Source organism: Anopheles bellator, chromosome 1 (genome assembly GCF_943735745.2).
Source record: "Anopheles bellator chromosome 1, idAnoBellAS_SP24_06.2, whole genome shotgun sequence".
In the NCBI taxonomy this organism is placed as follows: domain Eukaryota; kingdom Metazoa; phylum Arthropoda; class Insecta; order Diptera; family Culicidae; genus Anopheles; species Anopheles bellator.
The window spans coordinates 17,162,441-17,184,069 of record NC_071285.1 but is presented as its reverse complement, the minus strand read 5'-3'; the positions used below and the strand labels follow the sequence as shown (position 1 = coordinate 17,184,069).

The window sequence follows — 21,629 nt, the reverse complement described above, 5'->3', positions numbered from 1 at the left end:
TTTTTTTTTGCCAGGCAAATTCGCAGCCCCATTACGCTACTTATTGAAGAATGCTTATTTATTTCCATCTCGTTCGCTTTCTCTCTCTCCACAGATTGTAGCCGTTCGGTGTTGGCTTCGGAGCAGAATGTGGTGATCCGGCCACTCGAGAGAAAGTGAAAATACAAATTGTCCATCTGTGAGCGCGCTCTGAAGAAGCGAATTGTGGAGCAAGAATTGCGAAGAAGTGAAAAATTAGCAGCAAAATGTGTTCAACCAAAGTGTTCTCGCCGGCGGCGACGCTAACAACAGTGATCGTTGTCGCGATCTTCGGCTCGCTGGCCACCGCGGCCCACTGGGATCACGCGGTCGATCTGGACGAAAACTATCGGCTGCTGTGGAGCATCACCGGGCAGGACATCACGTTCGAGGTGCAGGCCCGCACCCAGGGCTACGTCGGGCTCGGCTTCTCCACCGATGGCACCATCTACGGCGCCGACATCGTCATCGGGTGGGTCGATAATGGCCAGGTTCACTTCCAGGTAAGTCGCACGAGCGCGCGCGCGTCATGATTTACTCGATTGAAAACATGATTCGGCCGCCCACGGCCCGGCCACGGGACGTCAGGTTTTTCGGCTTTGTCTTCGACCCGCCTCCGCCTCTTAATCTTCTGTCTTCTGTCGTCGCCGAACGCCGTGGTCGTGGACAAGATCAATATTTGTTCACGGGCGGTTCCGGGTGGCGGCCTTTCGTCGTTTCGGGCGCGATTATGCCCTCCTCTGCATTTATTGTGTTGCTCTGTCTGCGTTGGAGTTAACGGCCCGGCAGGCTCCGATCACGATGACGGCCTGCTGCTTGGTGACGAGATCAGCACGATCAGCAGTCTGCGCTCATTTTTGGGGGTTCCGAAATCATAAATCACAAAAATGATCCTCACGAGAATGCGGGGAGAGAGAGATCGAGACGCTTATCCGATCCCGATGAAGGTGGAACTGTGGTGGATACCACAAAAAATGGAAGGCGCACAACGAATAATGATATCAGTTTAATCGCCAGAGCCCGGAGCAACGGACAAACAAACATTTGGACATCACGATGATGATGATAATCCTCCGCAAGGGATTTCGCCTGCCGGGGACAAGGATTCCGGCTTGCGGTTTATCTGCTGCACGATCGCGAAAACGAGGGCCAACTTGGGCAAAAAACAACAACGACAAAACGAGCAAAGGGTTTTCCAAAGGGTCATGTCCCTCGGGGTTTCGGTCGGGATTTTATTCGATTTTCCCCCCGTTCCGAGGCGCGGCTCTCGATATGCTGCGATAATGAAAGCGTTCGTAACAGAAAAAAAAAAACTTATGATTCTATTATGCGTGCGCACACACATACACTGGTGGCCCGCAAGGAGGGCAGCCTGTCTCGGGTCGGTCTCGGGACATTTCGTTCGGTGACTCGCTGTTTATAATTTAATTAATGTTATTAATGAGTGGTGATAAATTTCCCGCTTTTCTTTGGCGCCCGTCACCTCCCGCCCCCGCAGTTTCTTAGCAGCCCGGAAAGGGAATGGGGACGGCCAGGTCCTCGGCTGGGATGCTGTTCGGTTCCGGGTCGCTCTCCCCCCCCCCCCCCCGGGCGAAGGCGATCCGGACGATTCCGGCCGGGTTCCGATCTGGGGTCAGCGATAAACAAATATGCGCGCCTTGCGCGATGACCCAAAAAGAAAACGGCTTCAGGAAAACAGCCCCGTGGGGGCCGGTTTTTGCGCGCGCTTCATCTTCATCGCGATAAGCATCGTGGCGGGGCCCAACTCCCGGCAAAGTCGGCAGATTCATAATTAGTGGGCGAGCCACAGACTCGGGCCAAAAGTTACGGACAAAAAAGTGCATCCGAAGACCGGTCCTGAGGCGAAACAACGGAACTCTGTGTGTTCGGCGAATGTGTTTCGCGACATGAATTAGCACCAACAACCCGTTCGGTTCGCCTCTTTTTTTTCGTCCCGACGTTAATGACGCGGCAAGCCGATGTTGCTTGCGATCGCTCCTTATGGAAGGGAATAAATCATACAATTAGGCGTTTGTTTTCGATCCGCGTGCCTTGTCCGCGTCGCTGGTCACCGCAGGGAACGCTTGTCTTCCGCGTGGCCAGAAGTCCAGTCCACGACCGGGGCGGGGTATTTACATAGACTGTTACTCATCAGGCCGTTACAATTCACGCCACACCACGCCGTTTCGCTTCTCGCGCAAAATGGCTTCCCTCAGGAAACATTTTCGGGGCGTGGAAAACCCAAGCTTCCACGTTCCATGAGAGAGAGGGTCCAGGCTTTTCCACGCACACGCCACCGAGCAAGTTGCCGAAAAACTGTTGCATAAATTACCCGGGACTGGGGGATCGGCACCTGCCGGCCGAAGAAGCCAAACGACGAAGCTCCAGCTTTGCGCTGTGCCGTGTGCGTAGCTTGTTAGTGTGATGATTTAGAGGTTGAACTTGAACGGGAACGGCTCTTACGGCCGTCCCAACGCCGCCATCTTGTGCCCTGGACCTGGTTTGGGGCGAGAGATGGCTTACAATTGATATTGTTCTTTTTCTGGGGGTCCCGCCGTTTTGGGGCCTCCATTCGCGGTGGTTGTGGGTTCGGTGATTGGAATCAATTTGGACACAACGGAACGGAACGGAACGGAATCTGGCATCTTCGCGCATCGTTCCGTCTGGGGGTCGGGTTGGGCCCGCGAACCTTCGTTCGGAACTGAAACCGACGATAGATAAACTATCTTGATTGGTGGCAATCATTTGGCTGGGGCTGGGGCGCAGGGACCCCCGACCGAGAAACGCGACCGCGGACACGGGTTTCGAAATCGAAAATGGGGAATGGGAGGAACGAAGCGAAACAATAACGGAGCCGAGCGAAACCCTCCGTTGTGTAACTAGGCGGCCAGGCCATGTTCTAGTTACCCGAGTTTTTTTTCGGTTCGGTCGGTTCCCCGGTCCCGGGAGCTTCCCGGAGCGAGTGGTCCGGATCCCAGGGACATAAAAATGATATCATATTAGATGGACGTCGACGGGACGGTTTCGAAAACGGTCACGCTCTTCATCTTCCTCTTCTGTTTCTTATGCTCCTCAGTTCTGGACTGTTGCGTGCTGACTCCAAGGCACGGGCATGGCATGAGCCGCACAGTTTTCGGTCGAGCGGGTTGGGCTTTCTGGGCCATGCGTAAATTATGACTGTGTAATTGAAGCTGAAGGGAGTATCAGTTGAGTTGATTAAAATCAATTTGTTTTGATTTGCGCACGGAAACGCCGCCGCGTGCCACGACCGACCGTTTTTTCGGCCACAAACCCGGCGATCTCTGGATACGTCAGCCCGTGCCAGCTAGCGTGCAGGACCATTTCCCCAATTTACATCCAACTCTCTCTCTCTCTCTCGCACGCCGCAGACGCTTGATTAATATGCTCCAATCTGCACGCCGCCACGCCAGGCTGAGCCCGGAGTGGCGACCGGGACGATTCCGTCGGGACGATTGGTGGACCCAGCTGGTCTGCTCTGGGGCTACCGCTCTGTGTGTGCGGTGCACGGTGCAATGCTGGTAATCCTTCAAGTTTTTATCCACCGTCCACCGTCCGAAAGCGGACAAAAAGGATGTGGCGCCATTTATTTTCTGGCCAACTTCTGCCAACTGCCAACTAGCGAGTTGCAAACCCCCGCACCCCACGGCCCCAGAGTGTTTCCAGTTACATGCACCGCCATGCCAGGCAAACGGTTCCGGGTCCCGGGTAAAGGATGAACGAGAGAAAGCAGATTGCTGCCGCTTTACGTCCGCCGATCTTGACTCGCTGGGCAATCCGGGACTCGGGAGCTTTCGTCTTCCAGTCAATTCCAGACCAGGGTTTCCTAGGCGGGACCGAGCCCAGTCAACGGATTTGATGGATACCTCCGCTCAAGCCCGGGCTTCCTGAGACCGAGTGGACCGAGGAACCTTCGTAACAATCGTACTGCTACTGTGGGCAAAATATATCGGGAATTCGCTTCTAACTCGGAGAGTCTTTTTTTCTGGAATATTCTTCAACAGATTCTTTGTTTCGACTCTTATCTCAACTATTAGAAGTCCAGGAATAAAAGCTTCGGTCGAAAAGGCCGAAATGATCGTGAAATGATCACGAAAATGTGATGCAAAACAATGACTAGGAAATTGAACCAAGAATTGTTTCTTTCCCAAACCTGTTCTTTGTTGACAGTTTGGTCAGTTGGAAGGAATTCCTGAGCCACGGTAGTACGGTGTGCCGGCGAGAATGAAATGGAACTCCCAACACTTTAGTGCATCGCACCCCCAACCGTATCCGATTCGATGCTGCAGCGCGCTCCGCTTCCGCTTCCCATCGGTCCCTTCGACTGGCGGGGGTGCAACGGAACGACACCTGCTTTACACGTTTTAAAACAATTTAATATCCGTCCCAACGACATCGTTTCTGGGGCTGGCTCGGCTGGATAAACAAATCTTTAGCACACAATCCGGCTCTCCGGAGGAGTGCTCAGGTGCTTCGGGACCAACCGCCCGGGCAACGGGCTGGTGTGGTCAACCGCAAGCACACGAGACACGGCCCCCTTCTTCTTGTGGTGTGTGTGTGCTGGAACCAGTTTATCTTCAGCAAAACGTTCTTCTCTCCAGCACAGATGCGCCCCGGATCGAGCGTAGTTTGGGGCAGCACGCAAAAAAAGCGGGCGAAAAAATATGAATTTTCCCAGCTCTCTCTGCGCGGTGCTTTCTGCTTCCTGTTCCGGCTGGTCCTGGCCGGTTGCGTACGCCGTTCGTGGCAGGCAGGCAGGATCGTTGTTTCGGTTAAGGTCTAAATCTAGCCCAGAGTGCCCGCTATTATGTGTGCCTCGGTGCTCAGACTGATAAATGTAATATGCAAATTTGAGAGACACCATACCATAACACCGCCCTGGGCGTCGCCTTTGGAGCCAGCCGACTCCAAAGGATGAGAGCTTCCCGGAACTCCGGGTCCTGTTGGTGACTCCAGAAAAATACCGCCATGGGACGCCACTCTCGTCTCGGCGAACGACTTCATGATTGTCCCCGACCCATTAGACGCTGTCCTTGTGCCGGGTTGTGTGTGGTCTTTGTCCACTTCCACAGGGAAATTGACGCGCGCAAGGTGATTGACGCCAGATATTGGACAATTTCATTGGACGGACGTGTGCCGTGGGTGCACCATTTCTGTTGGAACCAGGAATGTTCTCTCTCTCTCTCTGTGAAAATGCGATTCCCTTTCGGACGATGCGAACCGTATCCCGGAGGAGGAACTCCCGGAACGTGGTGTCTCGCCTTCTAATGGTTCGCTATCCTGGAGCTATCTTCAGGTCCGTGGACATGTTGCAGGAACTTGCAGAAATAAAAAATGGAAATGAAGAAAACGATAACCGCACTTTAAGTTAGAGCTGTCTGGCCCGCCTGCCTGTTGCAGACGCAGGAACGCAAAACATGTTAAAACGCCCCCTCGAGAGCATAAAAATTCCTCACCCATTCAGCCCATTTTCGCACACAAAGCATATAAACGCATAAACGTCACGAAGTGGCCGACTGGTGGCAGGGCAGGGCGGGGGACTGGGTTGGCTGCAAAACATTTCGAAAAGAATACTCATTTCACAATGATAGAGATTTATGATTTGCTTTGCCAACTGGCCGGCCCGCCAGCCCGCCAGCCCGCCCGAGAGCCTACCTTTTTTTTCTCCGGGACGGCTGCGACTTCCGGCGAAGGAAACGAAGACCACCGAAGAGCCGGGCGCGTCCCGGTTGGTGTGTGTGTGTGGTGGGCGGGCTTCGGGGTTGATTTGGCAAAAACCGAGCGTAGGAAAAGAAGGAGCGCCCCGAAAAAAAGTTTAGCAAAATAATAATGTTTGGCCGAGACCGAGAAGAAGACCCAGGAGAGGGACCCAGGAACGGAAAAAGTTCCACACGAAGGTGAGCGCCCAAGGAGACCAGAAAAAGGGGCAGCTCCTAACATTAATTGGTAGGAGGAACGACTCTTTAGGCTACGAATTTGTGTGCGGTGCGGGGTCTCTTCTACCCTCTGCCCACTGCCCTGAGCACATCTTGTCTTGGGCGAGTTCTTCGGAAATTCCACCGCACCAGGTACCACCGGGATTCACGGATCACGGAGTTCCGGGACGCGGGAGTCAACGGAGATCTTTTATTGCACTCGCTGACTGCGTTTTGCGTACACTTTTCTCTCGTTTTTGGGCGATTTTATATCCCCCTAGCACAAACCATTCCAATTCCGAAATTATGGCCCTGCCACTAATTTGAATGATTTATTTGACCAGGAATTGTAGAGAGCGAGAAAGAGAGAGTCAGGAAATAAAAAGTGCAAAAGAAGACCCGCAAAAGTTGGGTCAACCGTCGGGGCCTTCCTTCGAGGCTTCTCTTGGGGCGCCATTAATCCACGTCCCTGGTTTGCCCGGTCATGTGGAAGAGTGGCCCCATTTTTGGGCACACGGCGCCCGGTCGATCACACAAAAGCGCCTCGGCCTCGAATGTACTAAAGGAGTGGGGCCCATAAACGTTCCCATTTAAGTCCACATTAGGACCCCCTCCCCCCAACCGGGCCCACCGGCCCAGGGTTGGCAACAACTCAATCAGTGAAGCTTTTGGGGCAACCTTTTTCGGTAGCACTTCCGGAGTCAGCGAACCAGTGTCTTAAACTATCGCCCCGGGACCGGCCCACAGCATCCAGCCGTAGTCCTGTGCTCTGCTAATGAAGGTACTTCAAATGACCCAGAAAACTTGCGAACATATTGCACCTGTCCGAAAGCACGCCGCCGCCGCCGCGAAGGTATTGGCGCTCTCGCCGGAAAGTTATGTCCGTGAGTGGCGCATCCTTTCGCATCGGGTTCCCGCCCTCCCCCCCCGGTATCCGTTACACAGGACGGAGGTGGACGCATTAGCATTTAGATTGAGTTCGAGTTGTGAAGGAGCCCGTACACCCGGCTCTGGTCTGGGTCTGTGTGGGAGGCTCTTTCGGGGACCTTTCCATCGATGCAACATTTACCAGGGCGCCCCTGCCGGCGGTGGTGTCAATGTTTTTGAGGAAAGACGACGATTCCCGAGGTTTAGGGTCGCCGAGCTCCTCGAGAAAAGCCGAGAAAATGATGGAATTCAATTTTTGAAGTCATTTTGAATAGAAATTACTTCGCCAACGAGTTTCCTTCGGCAGACGCGGAGAAAGAGAGAGAGAGAGAGAGAAAAAGCGAGAGCTAGAAAGAATAGGAAAGGCGGGGTCAAGGTGTACAAGGTGTCTGAAGCAATTCGGAAGTTTGCCTACGGCAGGCGCGCACCCCGTAGCGATTCGGGTAAACAGGGTGCTTCTCCTGCAGAGAAACACGGGTCCCAGTGTGCTTTGGTCTACACGATGTCCGCTGGCCTCAGAATTTGGTTTATGACTGGCCATTCACTCCGGTCCGGACTGCATCCGGTTCCATCTATTTACGATTGCACCCAAAACACACCATGACCGGCCAGGAATTCGGGGACTTTAGTGTTTTTCTTCCCCGACTAAGAAGGCACGCGTAGGTCACTTGGATGGAAGTAGTAAGTGCTGACGGTGCATCCAGCCACCGTTTGACAGATGGTTGGTCCCTAAAATAGATCGTAGTAGCCAATCACGGAGCAGTCACTGCGGATAGCGGCGAAATGGTTCATCAAACCCCGCCGGACCGTTGGGCAACATCAAAACACACCTCACCCCGCGTCCAGTGGAGGGCACCCAATTCAGGACTTTTATTGTGGCAAACATATTTTGCTCCGGCCAAGCGACGTAATCACGGCACCCTGATCTAAGTCCGCCCGGTCGACGACAAACAAACTGCTGCTGCTGGTGGAGTAATAATAATTTGGCGTCATATTTGTCTGAGCGCAAGGATGGGCCGTCCTGTGGTCCTAAGTGGGAAAACTTTTCCACCGTCGCCAGCATCGGCGTCATTACACCGACACAAGGATGAAGTTAAGCAAGAAAAATACCGTGGCCAAATCTTTCGCCCAAAACCGTCGGGGAATCAAAAGGTCCGAGAGAGAGAGAGAGACCCCAAAAAAAAAAATGGATGTAAGACCAGACGCGAGGCAGCATTATGATTCCTCATTTGGTTTCGGGTGTGCCCCCGGCCCGGGGTCCCAGCAAGTCATAATAATCATAACCTTGCGTCGTTACAGCTGAGAAACGGTATCCTGTGGCCGGGCTGTGAAGAGCAAACCCTCTGCTCGCCAGATGGCGGCGGCTACGGCGATGGCCCCAAGTGCGCGCACCATCAGCAATTGAAGGCAGCATAATATCCATTCTATAATGATGATGACGACCGGGGCGATGATACCGGCGCCGAACTCGGTGCGCCCCGTACGTCGTACGTGTGTCTTGCTTTATGTTCCGTTCCCGGCTGCTGCCGCGGATGGATCGAAGTTTTCGGAGGTTCTCTGAAGCAGCTTCTGAACAAGGAGCTGCTCCTCGAAACCTGCTACTGCCGGTGCCTGTGGGTAGAGGTAATTGGCCCACCCGGCGGCATTAGCCCAGATTCTGGCGACGGGAGCAACCGTGCAAATCCGACGCTGCCAGACACACACGTTGTGGATTAATTTTTATTAATTAGTCCATACGCTCCAGATGGCTGCCTGACTGGCGCCAGGTCCTCCAACGGCGATGGCTCCATCACGCGAAGAGTCACAGACGCGGGGAGCGGTCGAAGTTTTTGTGGCCTAACGGGACCAAACCCTCCCCATGGCAGTCGATGGCCGACTTTTGCTAGAAACTGTTTTGACTTTAATTCAATTTCGCTCACCTGCAGCCTCAGTGCACCCAGCGCAGGAGAAGGAAGGGGTCCGAAGCGAACCGACTGCGTGTGCTGCACTTCTCAAGATCGCCATTAAAGCGAGAACCCTCCTCGAGTTTATGGGCCTATGGGCCTCTCTCTGTGGGCTCTGGGAACCGAAGGGCGAGCCCGTAAACCTCGATTCCGCTCTGTTGTCTCCCGTGTGCTTCAGATGGGCTTCTGAATTCCCGACGCAGAAAGCCAAGCCCAAGACGAAAACGACGAAGACGACGCACCGAACGCAAAGGGCCCGACCGTTTGACGAGGGAAAGAATAATTGCTTTTAATTAACATTACTTTTTGCCCCCAGCGCTGCGCCCCGGCCACTCCCCGGTAGCACCTACAGCAGCATGTGTATGAGTGTGGGTCAAGAGGAACCTCCGGACTTGAAGTTTCTCATCGGAATGTCTTGGTCCGCCGTGGGGTCTCTTTGGGGCGCGCACGGAGCAGCATTATCTGCTCCCTTTGCGCCGGGAACATTCCGTGTGTGTCTGAGGAGCCTTCATGTCCACTGGGGGCATGCTAACAACCCACGAGGGGCGAATGGTTTATGTTTTATTCTTCCTCACCCCGTACCAATGAAAAAAAAACACTTTTATTGTCCCCCCAGCCAGCCCTACAAGCGGCGGTGCGGTCAGCAACGGGAAGATGTTACGAATAATCTGAATTTCCGTAAACCCACAAAACATTAAATTGAAATATTTTCAGTCCCGGACAGTTCCCGACTCTTCAGTTCTTCCGAGAAGCGAATGAAGCGGGAAAGGGCTACGAATTGTCCGACAAATCGAAGCAAAGAGAAGAAGCCCGAAGAGTGGGGGTGATCGGGTTGATTCCGGGGTGCTGCCGTCGGGGCGCGTGAGAACATCGGCGGCTGATAGTGACCGACGATCCGCCGGGATCGTCTGGATTCCGCCTTTGATGACTCACCGAAGTATCCCGGCGGCGGCGTCGCTAAAGTTTTTTGGGATGTTCAAGATTTACGCTCAATTAACTCACCGTCGTTACGATAAGCGAAGGACGCGCAATCCTGGGGCCTTCGAGTGTGTCTCCTTGTCTGCCGCTCTTTACCCTGCCGTTCCGTGTCCTTTCGTTGGAATTCCAAACGTGAACTCCACTCCGAAGGCCACATTCCGGAACCCGTAACCTCGTAGCACACACAGCCACATAGACACGCGCAGGACCTGACAGAGGCAGCATTAGCGATCATGGAGTGCGCGACACCGCGTGGTCTAAATTTAAAATGATTGATCGCCTCATCGCCGCCATCATTAGAGTAAATATTAGCAGCTACAAATCGCCGGTAGCGCCGCCTAGCGGCCGGACGACCCTCTCCAAATCTCCGTTCTCCGTCACTGGATTTTTGGAGCAACCGACCCGGCTTCCTGACCTGGCGGTGTGCGGAAGTGTGTCCGCGGGTGCGGTGACTGGACACATTTTTGGAGGCGAGCCGGGCGAATCGCTTGACACCCGATAGTTTTCAATCAAATCCATCGTCCATCATCTCATCTCAGCCCCGGTCTCTTGGCGATCGTCAAACGGAAAACGGAAAACAACGTCTTGGAATCGGGGAAAACCCAGATTCACGAACGGAAATTGATTTCAATCAATGGCGATTGTTGTTGGGTTGGGTCGCTTTGGGGACCGGGTCCTCAAATCGGTTCCGGGTAGTTCGTGTTCGTGTTCGTACCGGACCCGGGAGTTTTATTGGCAGTGGGCCCTTACGGCGGATAGTGCACGGTCCCAACGGTGGACCAAGAAAATCCGGAAGTAAAGCGGGCGGAAAAAGAGACTTAGACCCTTGCGTGCGGTGCGGCCTCCCCCCCAGGGGGTTGAGGGGTCTCGTAAAAGACTCGGAGACGGAGCCTTCTGGGGCTTCGCTGGGGATTCAATTTTACCTTCTTTCTGGGTCACACATTAAAGCTCCCGCGGACTCACAGGTCAGCCGGAGGAGAGCCGTCTCCATAATCAAAAGTTGAATTAATTTTTTGTGCCTTCTCACCGCCACCGGTTATGTGTGTTGGTGTGGCACAATTTGCGAACTTTCACTCACCATCACCGCCGAAGAACGATGATGGCCGGTGATGATGATGATGATGGGTTACCCAGAGATCCCCACACGTGTTAGAAGCCCCGGCGGGGTCTCGGCGCACTCTTTGAGGTCGCGTCGCAATCACCTTGGCGCACCTTGTAATTATCGAAGTCGCGGCCGGCCACTCTCTCGCCAGAGGAAGCCGCGCAAAAGACAAGAAAAAACAGTTAACTCCGGTGAAACAGCATCTTTGGGGCCGGCGGCGGCGGCGGCCGTCTTCCGACATCCGGCCTCGGCGACCGGCCTCGATAATCGTACGTTCAATTAATCAAAAAAAAAAGTCCCAACGGTCGCTCCGCTCGCTCTGTCATCGTCCGGCATCGTCGTCGGGGATTTATTTGGGTTTCGCGCGCCACTTGATGTAGGGTCTCCGGGCGCTCTCTCCCGGCCCAGTCCCGGAATTAGCCTACATTCGCGCGGACCCAATTAATCTTGTCTCCAGTCACCGCGGCACCACCAGAGGCTTTGGTGCTGTTTAAAATTAGTCACACGTCGGCGTCGACGTCGTCGTCTTGGTCCCTGGTCCCTTGGTCTTGCTGTGACAGTTGTGTGTGGCGCGTCCGAAGGCGACACACCGGTTTGTGGTTTTCATTTTTCTTCGAAGAAGCCACGGCCGAGGACACACTTCCGGAGGTGTGTCGGGACGGCGTGCGGAGCGGTGCTCCCGGCTGGCGGCAACATGAGAGAAGAATGTTTTATGTTATCTCGACATCTCGAGCTGGGACCTCAACGCAACAATGCGGCGGTTAGGTCGGTTTGGGATTTAGTTTGTTGTTTTTTCCCCGAACTCTATTTGGTCCGGTGTAGAAGTGTTCGGTCACATTCTAGATCTCATCTAGGGTGCCCCCGATCCGGTCTCGAATACCCGGACTTGAAAGAATGCTGCTCGAAGGCGTCGTCACCGACGCCGTCTCCAAGTTAATTACTTTTTAATCCTTGCGATGTTTGGCGGTGGTGTGTGTGTTGGCGCATTGACTCATCACGCGGCGAGGATTAAGGGGCTGCTCTTGGCTTGAATTCCCCGGGGGAGGTGTCGTGCCGGGCTTAACGCGGTTGCGGCACCGTGTTTTGGTTGGGGCAGGTGCCAGCGTGGCGTGGCGTGTAACGGCGCTCAACGCAGGATTATGAGCGGCGGGACCAACTTGACACACGAATGTCCAACGCGCTCTCGTTTCGGTTCACACTTCCCTTCACGGGGCCAGCCAATTCGCACCTATTGATTTATTGGCACGGTGCCGTTCTCACCGTTTGCGAACCGGCACAGGGTGGACACAAAAAATTAGCGTCCCCGAAACCTGTGTTAGCCCGCCTTCGAGATCCTATAAACGGGAGTGTAAATTGTACGACTCCTTTCGCCGGCTTCGGCCAGTCGTGAGTCGTTGGTGTGAAACAATTAGCACCCTGAAATGTTTTTTTGCAAAACTCTGACCACCTGTTTACGTCGTCGTACCACCCGACCGGACACACTTACCTTCTCTTGGCCGCGCGGGGGTTGATTTTCATAATTTATGCACCAAACCTCTCCGAACTTTGCCGGCTCCGAACGGGGAACGGATGATGGGTTAATTTATTCGACCGGACTTTATTAAGCGACGGCTTGCGCCGTACATCGCATTCGCTGATTGTTAATCGTTCCCCATTCTCGTTTTCGTTTTCGTTTTAGGACCGGCACTTCAAAATGAACAGCAACGGCGAACCGCACGTGGACCCGTCGCAGGACTACATTCTGCTGCTCGGGTACGAGAACGCAACCCACACGGTGCTGCGCTTCCGCCGGAAGCTCGATACGTGCGATACGGCGCAGGATGTGCCGATTACGGTAAGTGTCGGCGAACGGCCTTCGAATCTTTGACACACCGGAGTTGGAATTAGGGCTCAGACTGTGAAGTTTGTACGAAAGTTGTTGTTGTGGCCAGTTTTTCTGTTTGTGGAAATCAACGAAAATCCCAGCCAGACTTGTTGGGGAGCAAGGGGCCAGCAAGTAACGCACGGAATCTCGACATAAATTATTGCATCCATCTCTCCACTTGAAACTACCCGAGATTCCCCGAGACCACTTGATGAAGAAAGCGTCTTCAACGACGACGACGATGGCGAGGGCTAAAGGAGAGCAAACACCACGGGGCCAACAAGAAAACAACGCGCAGAAATCGTGAAGTTCAAGACAAGCACCACCGACGGGACTCCGACTGGCGGACGATGACTACGCCAACGTGGCCGGAGAGTGTAGCACATTAAGTTCATCATTTTTCTCTCCGCGCCGCCGCCATGCGCCGAGTTCAGAAATGGAAATGAATGGAGGTTCCTCCCCGGCCGGGATCGTAGCGATCCCTACTCCGGGCGCCGTTTGGTGGCGCGCTTCGGCCGACGATGATGAATTTATGCAAATAGCGCAAAAATTGCGCACTGTTATGAATGCAAATTCAAATTATAAAACGCTTACAGCGCCGCCACCGCCGGGAGAAGTACCGGACGCCGAGTGCGGATGCACCCGGATTTTCACCTCGACACGGGCGGTGGCGGAACCGTTTTTCGGCTGGCAGTGATGGATGCACCACCACCACCACCACCAACCACGGGCGTTAGCCGGATCGCCTGTGGCCATTGCCACCGAGCGGTCCTGGCTGCTGTGGTTTGCTGTTGGGAGTTAGATAAATTTTGAAATCTGCAATTTCTACCCCCTAGGGAGTCCGGTCCGGAGTCGGTGAACTGAGAGAGAGAGTATCACGGAACTACTTCCACCACGCGGATCACTAACTGGGCCTGCGGATATACCTCCTTGTGGAAATCTGTGAAAATCCCGCCAGGTTGCGATGGCCATTGAAAGTATTGTCGACGAGCCGGGTGGGAGCTCTGTCGGACTGTGTTCGGCGATTAAGTGCTGGTGGAGTCCCTCCGGGATCCGCGAGTCCCGAAGGCAGACCGGCAAGGATTTAAATAAATTTACATACGAATTGAAGTCGATAATTGAAGTGGGGGTTCCCCCCGGAGCTCTTGATGAACTTGTCAGTCACAGCCGCCATCGATTGACGCACAGATAGATAATGCCCCATCTTCTGCTCTGTTCCTTCCACAGAACGATACGATACGTATCATCTACATGTATCACGCCCGGGATCCGAAGAACGGGGCGCAGGGTATCGGTACGCTACCGGATCCGGCGGACGCGTTCAAGGACTCGGTGCCGATCTTCCTGACGCAGCGCGTCAACCAGGTCCCGATCGAGCTGGACTCGCGCACCCGAACGCTCGAGCTGCGCAACAAGGACGTACCGATACCGCAGACCGACGACAATCTGCGCTGGTGCACGATGTTCAAGCTGGATCAGTTCGTCCGCAAACAGCACATGATTCGGGTAAGTTCGGTCTCTTCGGACCCTTTAGTCCCCATCTTCATTTAATCCTTTCTAACTCGATCTGTTTCCCTTCCACAGTACGAGCCCCTGATCGAGTCGCGATCGAACATCCCGCACCTGAAGCACATGGTGCTGTACGAATGCCAGGGATCGTCCCCGGAGCTAGAGATCATGTCGCGCGAGTTTGGTCGATCGTGTGTTCAGGCCGAAAAGGAGCTGCTGGCCTGTAACTCGATCGTGGCCGCGTGGTCCCGCGGTTCAGAGGTAAGCCCATCGCCACGCCAATGATTATGAATTCCATCAACGGCACCCCGACGATTCCTCCAGATTTTTGGATGGGTTTCTCCGAAAGGCGCAACGTGACGATCGCGACGGAGAGATTACTGTGGCTGGGCACGGGCGTCCCTTTTCATAAATAATCGCGCCAAGAGAATTATGATTGTTGTATGTTACACCTTGGACATGACGTGAATAAAATTTGGAGGTTACGACAGCGCACGTCATGCTGTGCGCCGGTCGGTGCCGATGGAATTGGAATTCATCGTCGGAACGTGCGCCCTCAACAATGTTACTTATTGTTTTCTCCGTTCTCTCTCTCCCTCGCAGGGCTTTACGTTTCCGCTGGAGGCCGGCTACCCACTCGACTCGTACCAGGCCCGGTTCTACATGATGGAAACACACTACACCGGCTTCCAGAGCAACTCGGTCGATCTGACGCCACGGGTCGACAACTCGGGCCTCCGGCTGTACTACACGACCACGCTGCGCAAGCACGATGCGGGCGTCCTCTCGGTGGGGATCCAACCGAACTGGCGCCACATCATCCCGCCCGGTCAGGATCGGGTCCTGTCCGAGGGCCACTGTATCGAGGAGTGTACGCAGCGCGCGTTCCCGCGACCCGGCATCAACATCTTCGCCGTGATGATGCAAACGAACCACATGGGCAAACAGATCCGCCTGCGGCAGGTCCGGCAGCGTGAGGAGCTGACGCCCGTGGCGCACGACACGAACGTGGACGCGAACTACCAGGAGTTCCGCCGGCTTCACAGCCCCGTGAAGGCACTGCCGGGCGATCGACTGATCGCCGAGTGTACGTACGACAGCACTGGCCGCAAAACGATCGCCCTCGGGGGGTACACGTCACGCGACGAGACCTGCCTGGTGCTGAGCCTGTACTATCCGCGCCAGAAGGAGCTCACCTCGTGCCACTCGATCCCTAGTCTGCCGACGGTGCTGCACGCCGTCGGTATCAACGAGCTGGCGGCCGGTGCCAATCCGATCCGGATCGCATCGCCACCGGAGATTGCCGGGATGACGCTCGAGGAGCGCCTGCTCACGTACGACTGGCGGGTCAACTTCAACGCCTTCCAGTACGTCATCCGGAAGGGGGCCTTCAAGCCGCTCTGCTGGAGCGCCCGCAACACTCCCATCCCGGTAAGGCTCTCGTCGATATTCGAATTAATTAGATCCTTTTCACTGTGAAAGAGAGAGAGAGAGAAAGCGAGCGTGAGTTCCGGATTATCGGTCAAGTGGTGCCGGACTTGTCCCGGACCGAACCAACTAATGAATCTCTCGACTCTCGGCCAATAATCTCGTCGAACCCTTTCGTCCCCTTTCGGGCGAGACCACCGGAACGGAGCCCAAAGTTTGGTGCAAAGTACTTTATAAATCAATTTTATGCAAATATTGAGGTTTCGCTCGCTCGCTCGCTCTCTCTCTCTCCCGGCACCGAAGTTTACCAATGTCCTGTGTCCTTTCCGTTCCCTGCTCCCCCTAACGGCGGTTTCTAACGTGTTTCCATTCCATCACCGACACAGGGTACGGACAGTATCGATGCGTACGCGCCGAACCTGACGAAAATCTGGCGTCCGATGCCGACGTGTAGCTTCAACGGGGCGGGCCACCATCACCAGGGCGGGTCGGCCGGTACGGGGTACGGCAACTACGGTAACAGCGTCAATCGGTTTGTCACCGAGCGCGACATCAGCCTCGACTGGCCACCGCTCGAGGACGAGCGGACGAACGTGATCGAAGGGGCGGCCGCCCGCAGCAAATCGATCCGGAGCTCGGCCAGCGCCACGACGCCCACCACCAGCCTCGCCGCCGGACTGGCGGCCGTCTCGCGGATGATCCTGTTCGTCATCTTCATCAACACGGTCAGGTTAACGCTGTGAGGCGACGACGGCTGGTGGTGGTGAAGCCTTCCCGCGAAGGCGAAGTTGTGATAAGCGCATGGCCAAGAGAGTTCGGACGAGAAGAAAGCTGCCACTAGTGGGACGGGTGGAGGGGGGCAGCAAGTGATATAAGACTGGGTCTGGGACCCCGGGAGCGGGGGGCAACAGTACGTTAGGGGCGTATCCGCGATAGACTTTTTTGGGTCTCAATTCGGGCAATTCCTGCCGCCTTTTACCAGAACCTTTTTGAGCCGGCGTCGCGTGACAGTCAAACCAATAGAGAGGAAACGAAGGAAACACAACCGGACATCATCACAAAACACGTTAACTAGTCATTGTACGAATCGCGAGAGATGCCGCGTCATGGGGTGTGTGTTGAGTAGTATGTATTTAATTCAGGGAGCTGTATATGTAAATGAGAGGCGGCGCAGGAGACAGATCGTCGCCTTTTTCGGAGCTGTGTATATATATATAACGAGAGACAGATAGAGTGCAGGACCTGCAGGACGGAGCTCTCCGGATCTCCGGACTCTTTAAAGTGCGCCAGTTTTAGCATTGCAAATTGTAAATGAATTCCTTGACCACAGAGAGGGCTAGGCGAACCGGCCAGGAACGGAAGGAGGAACCGGGCTGGAGCGCCAACCAACTATTGTACATATTGCTAGTAGGAGCCGATAACAAATTGAAAATAAAATATTGTAAACCACGAAAGTTGTATAAAAAAAACCCGATTGAAAACCGTGTTTCTGTGGGGTGGGCTCTCCGACAGTTCCGCTGATCCGGACACCGCAAAAGCAGGACTTCTTCGCAAATGTAAATCGAGTTTCCGTCCGGAACCAAGGAGTTGCATAAACTCGAAAACACACACCAACCCCTGGGTGGTTCTGATTCCGTTGACCGACCGGCAGCCGCAGCCGCCGGATAATTCGACGGGCACCATCTTCACCGGAAGCCCCAGCAACTCGGAACCGGAACCGGGGCGAACTTTACATCAAACATTCAAATTATTTCCGAAACTAACTTCTGGCCGACCGAGCCCCGGCGGACGGATATGCGTTTACCAGCGGGTTGGTGGCCCCTTCTCGGTGGATGTGAGTGTCCAGAACAAAGCCAACCCCACCCCTCCGGTCCATAGAGGAGCGGGATTGTGTTTTCTACACACAATTGTTTCGGCCGTTTGATATTATCGCCCGGTGGTGGTGGTCGTCGACCGACGAACGCATCGACGGCCCCCCCGAAAGTGGTGATGCACACGATAGGACCTGGAACTCCTGGAACTCTTATCCCTGTGTGGGGCGATGCCCCAATTCAGATGCCGGCGCTAGAACAACTTCTCGCCGGGGCCAAAATGTGTGTACTGTTCCGGGTTTTTAACACATCCGGCCTGGCCGAGGCAGAGAGAGAGAGAGAGAGAGTGAGGCGGGTATCGTTCTATCGCGGAAAGAACTTGCAAACGGAAAGATAAATGTTTGCAGGCAGTAAACATAAAACTTGAGCTCCTGCAGCATCCTGCATCCGGGAACGGGTTTGGCTGGCTGGCTGGCTGGCTGGAAGCAACCGAGACTATAAGTCAAATCCATCACTGCACCAGGAGGCATCGGTGCAACCGGCTCGGTGCAGATCAGACCGTGTCTTTCTCGGGCCGCCCGGTGTGGCGAGGTAAACGAAGCGTAAAGTGCCTCGGAGATGCGCCCGTCCCGGAAGGACACAATCTCTGTCGGGCCGCTCGTTAGCCTTAGACAAAGCTTCTTCAGCTGCTGGCCTGGCCTGGCCTGTGGCAGGTTTAATTTTATGATAAATTCGTAGCCCAAGATAAACCCACAGCCACCACGATGATCGACGGAGGCACACCACAAACGGGAAGTCGTGTCGACCGGGGGGCAATCAAGCGTTCCGTCCGTGAGTTTGTTGGCCCGAAAATTGCGGAATCCTTGACTGAGTGAGCATTGTAACCGGCCCGGAGCGTCGCTGCTAATCGACCATCGGTAATCGTCGAAAGTACCTTTCGTCGCGTCCGCCCCGGGCATCGAGTGAACGTACCAGGTCCCCAAAATCCGATCGATAAATCGGTCGTCCAATCAATAAATCAATGCACGAATGGTGGAGAGATTCACTTTCAGGATTGTTTTTCCGCTCGGCCAGGACGAATGCGGCTCCGTTGATGAACCGGACCGGCAGCCGGAAGCTCCTTATCAGCGTCAGTATTAAAAAGATTTATGGTCCAAGAGGCCGAGACTGGGCCGTCCGCGTTGGTCCCTTCACCGATCGGGGAGATGTTCCTTTTTTTCCTGAGTCGGGCGACATTGGGGAAAAAAAGTTGCAACACTCGTAGTGCATACCATTAACCGGCGGCAAACGGACTGACAATGGAGCTTTCCTTTCGGCAAATGGATTAATTTTCATTGCGTCCCATTAGTCTTATCATTTGCCGGCGCGCGGAAAGTGTGGCCGGCGGAGGACCCACTTTCACTTCACAGTTGTTTTTTGCAGCGTCTGCTGCTGACCGATTCCCGGCCCGGCGATGTGGCATATAAAACAATTTAAAGATTCCCATCGGCCGCCTGACCGGGCCCTATCGGGATCTCGCGAACGGCCAATCTCTCTCGCTGGACGCCCATTAAAATGGGCTCCAGCGCCGGGATCCGATCGGGATCCGGCGCAAACCCGGGAGCGGGCTCCCCTGGATGTTCTCGAGTGAGTTTAACGATAAAATTAAATTGAACAGAGGCATGGGAGGGGCGGGAGGGTGCTGGGCGAGGGCTCTCTGCGACTCGGTTGGCTGACTGGCTCGGCTCCGACCGGGCAGTCCGGTTCGGATGAAGTTTTTGGAGAAAATCTCTTTTTAATTTATTTTTATATCCTTTCCGCAAACTTTATGTCCTTTCATGATCCCGTTGCGATTTTCTGTGCTTGTGTGTCCATGGCGCAAGCAGGATGCAAGGGCCCGCTGGATGATTGCCCGGTAAAAGTGTATGTCGCCGGACGAAGCGATTATCCGATGCAACGGCGGACAGGGCCGAACGGATAAAGTGTTGTTTAATATATCCTCACATAAACTTTCGCATTATCGTGCCCACACACAGAGTCCGTCGTCCACCTAGTGGCCATCCGTGGCCGTGAGTCTTTTAATTTGCCACTTTTCACCGTTTCGCTCGCGAAGATCCTTCAGAAGCATCTTCAGCTTCCGCACAAACTTTACCGTCGTCGTCGGAACGGAACTTCCGGCGGAAAGTTTCACTAGTTCCTGGTCGATCGGTCTAGCCACTGGTGGCTGGTGCGAAATCACGACAGATTAATCCACTATAATTGAAATTTATTCAATCGCCTACGTCGCCCGGGTCCCGTCGCTTCGCCACCGTTTGTTTGGCGAGAAAATGTTAACAAGTTCTGCGCGACCGACCGACCGGTTCCGAAGGGTTTAGGGTTTGAAAATTGGCGCTCGAGAACTTCTGGCGTACGCGAGGCTTCCCCGTGGCACCTTCTTATCAGTTTCGCTCAACAAGTTCCCCGACATCGAGAAAAAAAGGACGAACCAAATGTAATCACTAATGGAACGGAAAACTACGAGCCAGAGGACCGGTACCGAAAAAAGGATAAGGCCCGGTTTTTTCTTTCTTTGGCACAATGGGACTCCGGGTCTCCTTCGGTGCCGAGGAGGGTCCTTATCGGTTCGCTAGATTTGGGCTGCTGCTTTGTCAGGATAATTTAAAGCCGACGCTTCGTCGATTCGGAAAGACGATTCGGAGCAGCAAGACACCATCTTCGCACCCAGGACGAAAGGACACAGCCCACGTCGTTGTCGTCGTCCCGGGTACCGAAAGGAACAACAAATCAATTCCATTAACACCGGAGCATAAAAGGACACAAAACATCGAACACATGCTCCCGGGACGGTAATCCTTTCATCGAATCGATAGGCCGTCCGCTGTTTGCTTAGGGCCCCTTTTTCGGGTGGACGTAGCGCACTTTCTCCGAACCGGTCCCTTAAGGATGATTTTATCTGCCCGCCGTGTGTCGGCGTGTGTGTCAAAGTCAGTTCCCTCGGGCAGCGTAAGTTGCAATCACGGGGATCACGGCTGTGAAAATGCTTCGTTTTAAAGTCGCCCGGGCTGCATATTTGATGAGATTTGCTTCCATCAATTAGCTTGCATTCACTACTTCGTGAAAAGTGACTTTCGGTGTCCGGCGCCCAGCGAGCCTTTATTTCAATTACCTCCCTCCCGACGCCAACCGATCGCTGTGCTGTAATCCATCTTTGGCCCCTTAAAAATCGCATATCCTTGGCCTTATCGTCGTCAGCCCCCGGTCCGGTCCGGGCCGAGCATAATGAATAAATAAATTAAAATGTCTTACTTTCGTGTCATTATCTGGGCCCTAGGACCTGCGCCTGCAAATGGAAACGGGAAATCGTGAGTTTAGAACCGCGGAGGGTGTACCGAAACGGAGCCGAAAATTATCAACCGAATTTATGTGCCGCCATCAACCGCCGCCGGGGAAGTCGCTTTTAGTGGCTTCGTTTTTTTCTGTTGGTTTTCTTCGAACTTTTCCATTCGCTTATCGCCCCCGGGCTCGGCCATTTTCCACTTTTCGACAGGCGAGGACGACACTCACTGGCGTGACATCGCTCTTGTGATTATTTATTTCCTGCTCTCCCGGAGGGTGGCCCTGCGTGACTTGGGCCGTGCCCGGGCCCAAGACAGTTGCACTTCCGTGTCTTCCGTCTTATCACCTTGGCACGGTTTCGAAGGCGGACGGAAGTGATCCATCGCCTCCGGGTGGCCGGGACCGGATTTTCGTGTCCATGCTCCATTCCAGCGAACGACAGTGGATCTGATAAACATTTCAGAAGGACGTTCTAACCCACCTGCACACCAAGTGGACCTTTCCTTCCAAGCGGCCATCCGGACAGACACTTGGACGCGGCACGGCGTTCCTGGGAAGTGCGGGAAGTGCGACAATGAGTGTGACAATTTTACAAACGTCCGCAGATATCGTTCGCCGAAGGCTACTACAATTGGAGCGTTCGCCGAGCGTCGCCGTAGTCGCCGACAGATGGCGTTCTTGGGCCTGACCTAAGCAGGCTGGGTGCCAATCGCGCACGCGAAACCAATTACTATCTGCTCTGAACTTTCTTTCACCTTCCTCAAATTATCGGCCATTTTACTGCGGTCCGAACTATCACAA

The 21,629-nt window shown here is 54.3% G+C and overlaps 1 protein-coding gene across 1 annotated transcript; it reads left to right on the top strand.

Annotated features, from left to right (window-relative positions):
• The first annotated feature begins 245 nt into the window (after window positions 1-245).
• On the top strand, window positions 246-16,505 carry LOC131215131 (MOXD1 homolog 2-like). The gene is made up of 6 exons (XM_058209515.1): window positions 246-521; window positions 12,580-12,735; window positions 13,993-14,271; window positions 14,350-14,535; window positions 14,878-15,705; window positions 16,089-16,505. The coding sequence occupies exons 1-6, from the start codon at window positions 246-248 to the stop codon at window positions 16,443-16,445; spliced, it is 2,082 nt and encodes a 693-aa protein (XP_058065498.1). The 3' UTR covers window positions 16,446-16,505.
• The last annotated feature ends 5,124 nt before the right edge of the window (window positions 16,506-21,629 follow it).